Genomic DNA, 13,903 nt, shown 5'->3' with positions numbered 1-13,903 from the left:
TTCCATAGATGGAAAGACCCAGGAATTTACCGGCTCAGGAGACCTAGAGTTCTTTCTGGATGACTTTGAAGACTCTTCCATGGATAAGTGGTCCCCCCCGGGCGCTTCTGATGATACACCACCATCCAAAGATGTCTTGTCTCTGCCTCACCCGCACCAGGGACACCATCACCCCTTCATCCATTCATCCTTGCGGCCTGTGAACCAGAGCAGAAGAGACTGGAACAACTCTGTCCCCTCTCAAACAGTCAACATCTGGAGTGGAAGCGGTGCCCACTACCTGATTGTCTCGCTCTCAGCCTCCTTTGCACTGCTGTTTTTGGTGTATCCTTTATTTGGAACCCATCCTCCTGTGCTGTCTAATAGTGACATCCGTTCACTTTGTGTTGCGGGAAATGCCCTCATTTGCCTGCTGAGGGCGGTTTTGATTATTTGACTCTCCACCCGACACGTCTGGTAGGCATTGGGCTGCCTAGAGCCACAAGCCTGAATTCGGGCATTGCAGGGGAGGTCTTGTGCTCATACACTTGCTTCTCTCCCCTCTTACTTGTCTCCCCATCACAGCACTCCTTCAGGCTGCCTTATCAAGGGGTTTGTACAGCCCATAATTCAAATAGAAGTTATAAAGTAGTCCCAGCCGTATCATTGTTCTGATATGGAAAGATGTGTATTAATTGACCACACATAGTTGTTATAAGGGTGGCAGTATCTTGGGGTAACTCGTACTATAGCAAGTCATTGATGGACATATTTTAACCAATGATGCAACTTCCGGTGGTAACACTGAGAGGTGCTACAATTTGTATTTTCTTGACCCCAAAATGTTAACCCCTAGGTAGTTAGAGTAGCAGATGCTGTGCGTAGCCACAATAAGTTGTTAAAACTGTTGTATATTAGGGGGTAAATCAGGCTATAGCCCGTCAGTGGAAGCTAAGTAGCCAATGTTGCATTTTCCCCCTGATTATTCAGGCAGGTGCTATAGTTTATTTAGGGTCCTTGTATCTGAATCCCAGTATGATAGTTATAGCAGTTGCCCCCTTGGTATGTCTTCATTTAATCCTGATTTACGTGTCCCTAGCTTGTATACCCAGCGTAGTTTTTTGGTCAGTAATTTCTGTGTCCGAGCCCTAACGGTGTCCATTTTTAGGTCTCGCCTGAGCCAGTGCGCATGCGCTGCCAGGCGAGGCTTCTAGTAAGGGCTTTTCAACACTCGTGCATGTGCTTTTTTTTTCGTCACACAGATTGGCCTTTGCGTTCGTCTTTCTAAGAAAGACAACACACAATTGGCCAAAGGTGGGTGCATGGCCTGCCTTCTCTCTGCCATGGCCTAGGCAGCTCGGGAGCCTGCAGCAGCGCCATCTGTTTCCAATTGAAAACAGATAGAAGTTGCGCTGGCTCTGGTGCAAATTCCATTTAGTGCGCGCGCGCACCACTCCCGGGCTTGTTTATTTCCAAGACTGTTGTTCTTGTTTCAAAAAGCGAAAGACCTGTGTCTTAAGCTGATAAATGGGACATCGGTGTCCCAGTATACACCCGTTTTGCTATTTATCAAAAGATTTCCTCTGCTGGCTCGAGTTTGAAAATATTTTATAGCTTTGGGGAGGCTCTTGGCAATGTCTGCTGTGCTTCTCTTTGTATTTAAAGAGTCTGGTTATATTGTAGCCATAACTTTTGAAAAAACTTGTGAGTGCTAGTTTTGATCACATTTTGTTTAGTAGCTGACCTAAATTACAAGTTGAGCTGACTGGCGTTTTTGTTTTTTGGTGTTGTTTGAAAAAAACATATTCCTCATGAACCATATTATGTCAAACAACGTTTTTTGGTATGCAGTAAAATAGTACAGAAAAGGGTAATGTGAGAAATATATTTGTTTTTCGTTAATCCACATTTTAAAGTGATAGTCTCGTTGACTTGAGATGAGCCGGTGCCCTACAGAATCTTTTCTCAGGGTAGTGAAGTATTGTTCTACCAAAGCCAGTGAATCAAAGTGGAATATACAAACATAAATTAGTCGTACAAAAACATTGCAGCCCCATGAAATATAAATGCATATATTTGTCCTAAATGTGAGGCACACAGTGAGGAATACAAGATGGGGTTACTGAAATCTTATTATAATTTGAAAACGTTAACGATAAAAGTTTATTTTTGCATGTTCCTTTGTTTTCTGCAACTAGACCTTGAAGAAAGAGCTGAGTTTTATGGGCATGGTTTTTTGTGGGGTTTATCACAGCCAGTGCAGACCCCAGCGCCTCCTATCTGTGAGCAGTGCTGTGGGCAGAGCCTGCCCCACGGTGGGCGATGACCACCATGTCAGCAATGTGCCTGTTTTCAGAGCGCCGAGAAAGGCTGGCAGCAGGGAGCCGCAGTGAGCTGCCAAAACATTAGTAAACTGAGGGGTGTGAACCCGAACTTAAATAGGTCCCGCGGAGACGATGTCCCTGGGAGGATGGCCCAGGCAACAAGGGGGCTCTGCAGGCGCTGCACGTCTCCAGTTGACTCTGTATAGGCGACACGATGGGCACCACTGAATGGGTGTATCAGAACATTCCTACCCCAAAAATGATGGTGCCGTTGGGGGAAGTGCTGGGGCAGCGAGTGGGAAAAATAGTAGTGCCCTCAGAGCAGCAACGGGCGATACACCTCACTGTCCACGGCCAATGTCCCCCCAGAGTGGAAACTGGCAGCGGTGAAACCACTGCAAAAAAAACAACTTGCCGACCCCACCACATTGTCAAACCTACGTCCCATCTCACTACTTCCAGCTCTGTGCAAAATCACAGAGTCAATTGTAAACAAACAGCTTACATGCTTCTTGGAAGATAGTGAAGCATGGCACCCTAACCAAGCAGGTTTCAGGACCCAACATTCCACGGAATCGGCCCTCCTGTTCACTACAGAAACTATCCGCTCAGCTCTAGACCAAGGTAAGAAGGCCGTCCTGATTTTATTAGACGTATCGGCGGCCTTGGACACGGTCTCACACGTCATCCTAATAGACCGGCTAATAACATCTGGCGTTACAGGGACAGTACTAGAGTGGATAAAAAAAATTTTAAGTGACAGGAGACAAGTGGTGACCCTGGGGGAATTCTGTTCCAGTGAGAAATCACTGTTGACGGGAGTTCCTCAGGGTTCAAGCTTGAGCCTGACTCTGTTTAATGTTTATACTGCACCTCTGATAAAGCTGATATCGTCATTTGGCATAGATGCTATAGCCTATGCCGACGACACACAACTGATCCTGGTAATGGATAAGGATAACCAGGTCTGGGAGGAAAAACTCAAAGGTTGCCTAACGGCCACTTTTGAATGGATGCGCCTAAATCACCTGAAATGCAACACAGGTAAAACTGAGATCATGCCAATGGGCCCAAAAAACGATTTCATCCCAAGACTATGGTGGCCAGAAAAGGCTGAAATACCGCCCCATACTACCAACTCGGCCCGCAATCTGGGGGTGTATTTCGACTCTGACCTGTCTTTTAGACAACAAGCGGCTAGAGTGGCAGGAATGTGCTTTGGGGTGATAAAGGGACTGAGAAAGTTCTTTGATTTGTTGCCCTTCGAACCAAGAAAAACAGTTACGTTTGCACTAGTAACATCGCGCATCGATTACTGTAACAGCCTCTACGCTGGTACAAATAAAGCAGTCACATATAAACTTCAGATGGTGCAACACGCAGCAGCAAGGTTGGTTCTGAAATGGCCGAAAAGATCATCGGCAACCAAAGCCCTCAATGCACTACATTGGTTGCCCATAACAAAAAGAGTCTTGTTTAAAGTACTACTAATTACCTTTAGAGCTGTTCATAACCTAGGCCCATTATATCTAAGGAAAAAAATTAGTAGATACTGTCCAACTAGAGCATTACGATCCTCAACTGCCAAACTTCTTACCGTCCCGGGTTTCAGACTTAAAACCCGAGGGGGCAAGTCCCTGGCGGTATTGGGTGCAAAAGCATGGAACACTCTCCCCCCACATCTGAGAATGTTGGACAAGGAAACAGACTTTCGTAAACATCTAAAAACCTGGATCTTTAATCTCCAAGACACAACTGCCAGAAGCCTAGTGTAATCTTGGATTTGGTCAAGTAAGCATAGAGACAACCTAACATCTTGTTGTCCTCACTCGGGCGCCTAGATGCTCCTTGGAGCTATTATTACGCGATACAAATTGGCATTTAGATTACATTACATTACAGGCACTGGGAGGTCATATTTACTATTCTAACTCCAGTCCTAGAAGATTTGGACAAAGACTTTGCCGCAAAGTGCAACTTTCACAAAAATAGTCTGAGGGGCGTATTTTTTATTCTATCTCCAATCTCAGAATATTTTTGAGAAAATGAAGGATTCCCCAAGTTCTCAAAACGGGTTAAAAATGTGGTAACTGCTCAATATATAAACAAGCATTGGCATAGCCAATAGGTCTAGCTTTTGGGACCTTATAAGTATTTAGTTATGCAGCACAATGTCCTTGGTGCAACATCATCGACTGTTGCATGGCTAAACACTTACAAGGTCCTAAAGGTGAGACCTATTGGTTATGCCAATGCTTGTTTCATTTATTGTCCACTTCACATCCATGTCAGAATGCCCTTTTTCCCAAAAATGTGGTGTCAATTTCGTAGAGGTTTTCTCACATCGTATTGTCCTCCTGTGCTCATTAATTCTAATTTTGACTTTCCTTGTTGTCATCCCTATATATCAAAGATTCCATGGACAAGTAATCATGTGTATTAAGCCCCAAGTCAATGTTTTTAGATTTGTTGGTGAGTGCACAAACTGTGCTTGAGCCACAGGGGTAGTAACCCATGAAACATATTGGTTCCATAGTGTCAGTTTGCGTTCGGGTTGGACTTTTCGTGTGCCACTGTGGACTAATAAGTCCCTTATACTCCTATTCTTTTTAAAAGAGAAGAGTAGGGGCTTGTAGGACAGCATGTTGGAGGTCAAAATTCTTCAGTTCCAGGATATTTTCTTAACCGCATTGGAGCAGGAATTTTATTAGTCAGTTTTAGGTTGTAGGCTGTAGGCTTTTTATTTAGTGTCCAGTAGAGCTGCCCGTGGTGTGTTGTAGCATGCTTTTTTTTTGCTCCTGTTGTATAATCTTTTCTGGATATTCTTTCTCCCTTAATTTTTTGGTGAGCTTTTCTGATTTATCCTTAAAATCTTGTAGGTCTGAACAGTTTCTCCTGATGCGGACAAACTGACCTATCAGAAGATCTCTCTCAGAGCCCGGGGATGGCACTGTTGAAGTGCAGTAGGCTATTGCGGTCAGTTGGTATTGTGTATAGGGTGCTTACCAGTCTAGCATTTTTTGCCAGAATGGCCCTGTCTAGGAAGGAAACTTCCTCTTTATTTGTTGGTAGTCATTGTGAAGGGTAGATATGGGTTAAGTTGGTACAGCCATTCTTTAAATGTTTCCATGGTGTCGTTTGTACCGTGCCATATTATCAAGATTTCGGATTTGATTGCCTTCCTGGCGTGGTTGTTCATCTCACAGGACCACTGAATGGTGCTCTTACTCTACTGTCATTATGCTGTATGTTCTCTAAAAATATAACTGAAAGTTACCACAAAAAAAGAGTTCACATTTTCTTTTTAGAGATAATCTTTGTAGATATCATGTTGTGGTATTATGAAAATGAGTTCTGGGCAAAAGGGCCTGTGTGCCTCCGCATTTAGCTGATATGGGGATCTAGTGTAAGTTTAAGGGACGTAAAAGAATTTAGGAAGGTTTTTATGTGTGATAACTTGAATACTTCCTCATCTACTCCATTTATTTTTATAAAATAAACATTTCAGCCACCTTTGTTTCATAGTCTGACATTTTGCTGGGCCTGATCTGTGACGCACCATCTGTCTAGCGTTTCTGACTTTTTTTTTGCAAATCTTTCCTTGATATTTTTTTATTACCTCCCACGTTCAGAGTCTTTATTGCTTAACAGTAGGCTGGCTCAGCGGGCCAAAATATTGGAGTAATTTTGTACTCCAATCAGTGAGGAAGTAGTAGAGCTGTTACTTACTTTGCTAAGGTAGATTTTTAATTGCAAGCTATGAAATAACCTTTAGGTTCTTTGCAAGAGTCTCTGACTGATGCTGTTTTTATCTCCCTGAAAAAAAAACAGGGTTTGACATGTTTTCTGTAGACTATTGCCCCACTAAACTTTGACACTCTAGCATCAACGGGGTACTCAGAGAAGATCACCACTAGGTTGTGGTAAATTAACTGAAAGACGTACATCATAGATTTGTTTTAATCGCAAAATATGTACTGGGGCTCACTCAACAGCACTGCACTTGCCTCCATAGTGGCTGAGGAGCAAATAGTTTTTTGCTTTTTGGCCAACACCTTTTGCTATGTTGGTCTGGCATTAGCCATGCCCTTAAGATTTTACTAAAATTATTTGTATGATGTACTCTGGAAACATTCATTACAACGCAGTCATTACAACAACCTACCTTTACAAAGCAACTGCCTTTCTTACGCATGTCACTGCAACGCATACCATTACAACACATTATAAGGTAAGTGTTGGAGATTTTTTTAGTATTAGGGTGGGTATGGGTTTTGGGGTACATAGGAATGGTCATTTATACCCCTACACTATTCAACATGTACCCTACTGTTGAGCACTTTGGAGTGGGATTAGTAATTTCTACCCCTAGACTATCCAACACTTACCCTACTGTTTGCCCTAAAAGTATTATGCGCTGTAATGGTATGCGTTGTAATGTTGTAATGGTAGTTTTTAAAAATGTGTTGTAATGACGTCTTGTAAAATCATGCAATGTAATGGTATTGCATTGTAAAGACTGCATTGTAAAAGCATGCTTTGTAACGTCATATGTTCGATATGCTCGATTAGAGGGGCTTTCAGGCAATTCTCTTCTTCCGTTAGTCTTTTTTTGCCATTCACATTTTCTTGTGCCCATTACGTTACACAGCATGGGTCAGCCCACTTCCACCATATACTAACTTTGGTGTGAGTTTTGGCATTCTGCCCTTTACCAAGGTGAAAATCCACACAAAAAGTAGATCCCTTCAGTGATGGAAATTACTCTAGCAATGTGTCCTTTTTCAAGACCAAATAAATGTTTTTTTGTAACACTGGCAATAATATAATTTTTACGTTGACAAAAACTGCAACAAAACCAGCATTGACAAAGCCAGAGCCAAAGTCTGGCATCGGCTGCCAGCCTATGCCTGACCGTTTGGCTTTGCCATTGTTTTTTTGTTTGGTTGTGATGCATTATGGTAATTATAGACAGCTGCCTCTTTGACAGAATTTTCTTGTATTATTTTTAAATACAACATTTTATTGTATTATTTTTCAACATAGACAGAATTCGCTTGCATTATTCTTTTAAATGCATTTAGATAGAATGTGATGGTAATATATTTGAGTTTTGTAGAATACAATGTGAAATAGTTTCTTCTATGCAATTTAGGAGATTAAAAATACTCCTTGAAGGTTTTTAAGAGCAAGAGGACTAGAGATATATCAGACAATAAGAAATTGCAAGGGTATTGTTACATAATTATTATTTTTTAATCTGCGTATAATATGTGATACAAGATAGACACATTTGATTGTTTTTAGCTATAGTGTTTACTAATAAATATGAAGTAATATGTATTTTAAGGAGACGGAGTTGGTCCATTATTGATATAAATATGGGTGAATATATACAGTTTTTTAGTGTATGACTCTTGAGCCAAAGATAGTCTAACTGGGGTTCTGGAAAATTAACCGTATGAAATGGAACCATTTCTGGTTTAAGCATTTTCCTTCCTCTTTACATTAGACTGTCTTTAAAAGAAAACTGATAGGGAGCATAAAGTGACGGAAGTTGTGTCACTTTTTAACCCAAACATGCTAATGAAGTTGGGGGAGGTGTTCAAAATTAAGAGGTAGCTCTTTTCTTTTCCCCGCTTGTGAAAAATTGTGTTTTAAATTACGTCTTGCGCACAAATGGGTCTTGATAATAAGTCAGAGATTTACAAATGTTTTGTCCTAATGATTAAACTCTCTCTAAAAAAATCAGAATTTTTTATGACTGTAGAAAGAGGGTGATTTAAAACAAAAAATCTTTATTTCAACAGTGATAAATTTGCTTAGTTTAGTTTCCATTTGAACTTCCAAATCCCATATTTTTAACAGATAAATTAACTCAATCAACTTTTAACTCCAGACAAGGGAAATATATTTCTGATTTTAACACGCTTAAATCCGATTTTCTTTTAGGTATCACTTGTGCTCGCTATCATCGCTCAATTTTAGGAAGACCTGGAACAATTGAGCATCAAGTTTTGAGAAATGTTCCTTTTCGAGCGTTTTCGGAAACTCCTTCATATTTTGCTTCCAAAGATGGCGCTAACAAGGATGGGTCTGGAGATGGAAATAAGGTTTGTATTTACAGAGCTGAAAACATGGTTCATTGTCTTTCTTTTCCATGTACCTTATGTTTTTTAAATGCTTTATTGACATGCATGATCTGATCTTCCACGGCACTCAGCATAATAAATTAAGTGTATGCAGTGCCAACACGTCAAAATTTCAGTTGAGAAGTAGCATCTCTGCCTGGCGTTGCTCCTTTTCGCAGTGTAACTGCATTGAGGCGACTACCTCACTAGTTTCCCCTTGTACCAAAACTTTTAAGGCTTACAAAACAGTCTGAGATTCGCACCAAATAGCAAATAAAATAAAAGTGCACATTTTATTTTATTTTCTACTTTGTCGATGCTTATCATGACATTTGAAGGATGCATATGGAGTCCCCTTCCTGATTGCTTTTTTTGAGGCCATAGTGTTCAGTTTTTTGGTAAATACCTTAACCTAGCCTTTTAACGGGCTATTTTGTGTTTTTTTTTACCATGTTTAACTCTGCTGCAAAAGTAGCTTGAACTCCTCCTGCCAAAGACTGTTTCATTGGAAGACACTGCAATATGATGTTTATTAGCTTTAGTGTGGGCTGATATTAATCAAACTCAAAACCTTTTCTTAGAAATCTGTGGGGGAAGGAGGTGGTAAGAAATCTGGGTCTGGAAAAGGAGGCAACCAGCTTCGCTGCCCAAAATGCGGAGATTTATGCACTCATGTGGAAACCTTTGTTTGTAAGTATCATCGATGTTTTTATTTTCTTTATCCACGTAATTTTCCGTAATGGACTTGATTCAAATGAGAATTTAGCAGATAATTCTGACTAAATGTGGAATAATTGGAGGTCTTTGCACGAAAGACTTTGTTCTTTTTTCTTTTCTGTTTGACCTATGTATGCACTTAAACGTCTGTTAATTGACACATATACGTATGGCAGAAAACAAGTTTGTTACATAGTTCAAACATTTTATAATTATAATCCCTATACTGAAGATTTTCAAAATATAGGTCTTGAGAGCAACAACAAATAAAGTTCTCTATCGCACTATCCTGTTTAAAAACCCCTGTTTAACACTTTTTAGTCAACATAAGATCACAAACCTACTTACGTTACCGAAAGCTATGTAGCAGTGTTCAAGTAAAGTATTAACCAGACCAACGCAGCTATAGCCCACTTTTGTGGTTGAGTTTGCCATCCTGGAGTACATTTTTGTCAACAGATGTACCACCTTTTCCCTATTGCGCCAATTCTCTTTGTATGGCCAAGTGTCCTCAATATACTTATGGTGGTTTTTAAATTTTATCTTAACATTAACATCTTGTTCTTTCATCCTTCTTCCGTGTATTTCGAGATGTTTTTGTAATAATTTGGGATAAGTAAATGTAGAACAAAGAGCTTACAATAATGAAGGTTTTACTTAAATGTATATTCGAATTAGATGCTCGCATTATTCCCTTAAAATTTGCATATGGACAGTACCCGTCTCTGTTGTACATGCTTCTGTGCTCTTCCCGTGACCAATGCATCACCATATCACAGTTTGATTCTTTGCACATTGCAAACTCGTAGGACACCGAGGCACTGAAAGTAGGGGTTTTACTGTTGCTCCAGCACCTCTAACATTACCATGCTGGAGTTCAGATGGTGAATGAGCAATAAAGAGGACTTCAATGGTGTTTTATCTTTTCACATTTGCTCTGTGGTGTTCAAAGGCCATGCTAAAAAATCAGGCTGTGTCTTCTGACAAATTGCTGCTCGTTCTTTTAATACTGGAATTGGCTTTTAGTTCCTCCCACTACATAGTGCCCTATATAACAGTCTGCTAGGGTACAGGGAGTGTGAAAGGAAAGGCTCCAAGATGTCAGTTTATTTAACACAACAAAATTAAATATCTTTACATGAACTCTACAAATATTTGAAAATATATCCGCAGTGAGGAAAGCACAAATAAAGCATGTATATATTTTGTAACTCGGAAATGTGATAGAAACCAAGATTTTAATAGGATCAAAAACGAATCAAGACAGATTACATAGTGATGCTTAGTGATTGCTGAAACCCAATTTCCCCTCATCATTTGTGTGCTATATCATTTTATCAATAAAATTGCATGTCTTTGCCAATTTAGTGTCCATTTCATTTAAAAAATGTTGTGTCTGTAAATGAGTGTATTGCTTTAGTAGTATATTTGCTACAGTGTGCTCCAAACTGGACCACCGATTACCTACTACACCCTTACTACTCTCTTGCTGAATGGGTGTAGCTCCTTTGCTACACTTGTTGTTTGTGAGACGCTTGGATTTTTAGGTCTTGCCTAGCGACGCAGCGCATGCGCTGCTCGCCTTTGCGAGATCTATTGTTGTCGATTTTTGTTTGGAAGGAGATGTGCACGTGCCCGGACAGGCGATGTGCTAGTGTACGGCGTTTCTGCATAACATCTCTCGCAAGGTTTCTGTGAGCAGCAGCCCCTCATCCGCGTGGCTAGACTCCCCCTGGCCATCGGCTATTTTCAGTGAGACTCTTGACACGTTCCGCAGGCCTCCTGACACTCTCGGCAGGACGTTTTTCACGAGCGGTGACAGAATAGCCACAGAGGGTCCTAGGAACTCCAGCGGTAACAGTAAGGTGGCACTGAATAAATAAATGAACGAAACTATATCTCACAGCTCAGGGTAAGCTAGGAAACTGGCCTGATTCCAAAGTCAAGTGGGGCCCGAAGAACCTCAGAACTTAATATAAGGTCACACACTGAATGCGTGAATGAATGATTGAATTTGTAGCTCTTCAGCTCTACAGGGTAAGCCACAGGCAGGGTCCGGAGTCACGCAGGGCCCAAAGTACCTCCGCACCAAAAGTAAGGTCACATTGACCGCAAGGATTAACCTACTTGTATATCAAAGCTCTAGATGGTAACCCATTTCTGCTTTGACAACACTCTTTTTTGCCTTTCATTCTATCCATACTGGGCTCATTTTCCCACTGTATGCTAGCATCTGTAAATTTATACTGTTGCGGCCATTGTTCCATTTCATGCTGTGCAGTGCCCTGACATCTTAGCTGTGTAAAGCACTAAAATGCTCATAAATCCCAGAACTAAGCATAAATGCATGCAGAATAGGTAACACTGAAGATGTTCATATTTTAGATAACTTTGCTGGGACCCAGATATGTCACGTTGTGTCTATTGCAGCTGTGTGCTGGTGATAACTGACAGTGAGGTATGGTTGTATTTGTGTACGATTCATTTTCCTTCCTTATCACAAACTCTACCTAACACACAAGAAATCAAGAGCACAATCCTAAAACAACTAATGCACAAGAAATAATAACCAAAAAGTAATAATAATTGTACTAAACTACTAATCTTGGATACGGAGTAGCGTGCTACTTGTTGCAGAAAGCGCTTCAGTGCCTCTTCAGAGGTCGTAAGCGCTCTAACATTAACATTTTGATTTTCTAAAACGCTGTGAACTTCTGGGTAATATTACAGAGTTAAAGAAATGTGCGTTATTCGGTTTATTGAGTATTTCTGCACTTCAGAGCATTGCTAAAATGGGGGCTATCATTTTTTTGTTTTTCTCTGTGAGAAGCTGAAAGCGTGACGGGTAGGCCCAGATGTGAGCCCCATGGTTACTGTGTCTAGGACCCAAAGGTCACCTTCTATAAGGAGGCACACAATCTCCAAAACGGCTGTGAGTTTGCTTAAGTTTCCGTTCGGAGCAAGAAGTGATCCAACAGTTCAGGTTAACTGTTCCTATTGGATTAGGGTTAAGCCTGCTTTCCATATACCTGATCTTTGCCTAGAAAAGCACAATCCGCAACAAAAGGTTTGAATGGAATGGAGCCACAGCAATTGCTAGTGGCTCATATTCATTCAAGCATTCCCTCCATCTCTTTTTTAGTTGAGTCTTTGCAGCCCATGCGCTGATGCGCGGCATGCAGTATTGGCTTAGAAGCCCCGCCCACTCTCTGCCCAAATTTGTCATTGGCTTGTGTCCTTGTCCTTTGTAAACGTTGGCATGCGAGTCGTTATTAGGCACGTTAGTCCCTCCTTGGTGCAGCTTTGTCTGCATTTGTAACCTCCCATGGTGACTGGCCCTTTTACTTCTGTTGCGACACAGTATGTCTTATTCAGTTTGTAAGCACTCTTTTCTTTCATGGGTTTCTTCTACTGCAGGCACGATGTGCTTTCCTCGCCATGGGTGCTTTCGCTTTCAAGCAGCCCCAGACATTGGCAGCAGCTTCTCTGAAGTGAAATGGGTCTCTCATTTACAAGAGTTTGAGCTAATGTCATTGTAAATCACAATAGCTTAAACTCTCGTAAAAGCGAGCCTATTGCATTGTAAATGCTTGTTTACTGTTCCTATGACTTCAGTGATGTAAACTTGATGGCAGCACCCCCACTCAGAAATTTTTTCCAGCACCACTGCCTTCCTCTTTACACAATTACAAGCAATCAGTAGATCCTAAATCTGTTGGATGACCTGTGGTTAACTTTCCTTGTAAGCTAGTGGTCTTCAAACTTTTTAATGCCATGAAATAAGAAAACCATTGAGTACCCTTCAGGATTTTTCACAACTGTTCCATGACATTGGAAAGGGTTAAATATGTCTAGCCTTATTTAAACATTGCTCTTACTTTCTGCTACCGTTTTAAAAATGCAATCAAATACATGATTGTCAAACATACTATTTTGGTCATGCAGACCTTACTAATGCGTACCGCCATCCACAGAGTGATTTATAGGAGTGGGAGTTTTGGAGAATTTTTGTGGTCCCTTCCTTTGTAACACATACTCCCAGCTAGGATATAAATGATTTTCAAAGCATGTTAATGATGGCCAATTACAGAGCAGCTTAATGCTGCTCAAATTTTCAGCTTAAAGCAAAGCAGTGTTATCCGCCTACTGCTTATTTTGGCCAAAGCCTGTTTGAAGACCCCTGCTCTAAGCTCTTTGTTAATTGGCGCATGTTAACGAGCAGTAACACTTCAAGAGCATTCTTCATAAATGTAATCTTCTCAAGGTGCTAGTCACCAAACATTCTGAGGTACTAATTCAGTTTAATAGCAACAAAAAAATGCAAATGGAATAATCTTTTTCGCTCTGCTTTTATTTTCACTGTAACAAATCCTGCACATTTCTGCTTTTGGGGTTTTTTGGTTATGTGATTTAGTGATGTAGTTTAAGTGTCTGCTATGAAGAAATCCTGTTATAACTTCCTCATCCGGTCCTGCAGTCCCTCTTGTTTTCAACGTGATTGCCCTAGATGGTGGCATGGCAAGTGCCTCCGCCATGGCTTTGATCCAGCAGACATGTCCAATACAAAAGCACAGCACACCTGTACCTGGAGCCGTGGTGTTGCATCTGGAACTTCTGCTGCACTTGTGTACACCGAATCCACCTTCCACTCTGAGGCACGCAGTGAGATCGGCAACTCGCTCCCATCCGTCTGAAGTGTGCAGCATGCATCTTCCGAGGGTGAGGTTGACATGTCAGGGAAGAAGCTATTGG

At 41.1% G+C, this 13,903-nt stretch overlaps 1 protein-coding gene across 2 annotated transcripts in view; it reads left to right on the top strand.

The window, feature by feature from the left end:
- CLPX (caseinolytic mitochondrial matrix peptidase chaperone subunit X) overlaps positions 1 to 13,903 on the top strand; it is a 544,085-nt gene that overhangs the window by 25,467 nt on the left and 504,715 nt on the right. For both annotated transcript variants that reach the window (XM_086958044.1, XM_086958043.1), the window contains exons 2-3: positions 8,256 to 8,416; positions 9,016 to 9,124. In XM_086958044.1, the coding sequence (XP_086814170.1) occupies positions 8,256 to 8,416; positions 9,016 to 9,124 (270 nt within the window). The remainder of the gene's footprint in view (positions 1 to 8,255; positions 8,417 to 9,015; positions 9,125 to 13,903) is intronic.

The sequence above is a fragment of the Lissotriton vulgaris genome, chromosome 2_1, assembly GCF_964263255.1.
Source record: "Lissotriton vulgaris chromosome 2_1, aLisVul1.2, whole genome shotgun sequence".
In the NCBI taxonomy this organism is placed as follows: domain Eukaryota; kingdom Metazoa; phylum Chordata; class Amphibia; order Caudata; family Salamandridae; genus Lissotriton; species Lissotriton vulgaris.
Note: the sequence above shows the minus strand (reverse complement) of the source record. Positions and strands in the feature narration are given on the sequence as shown.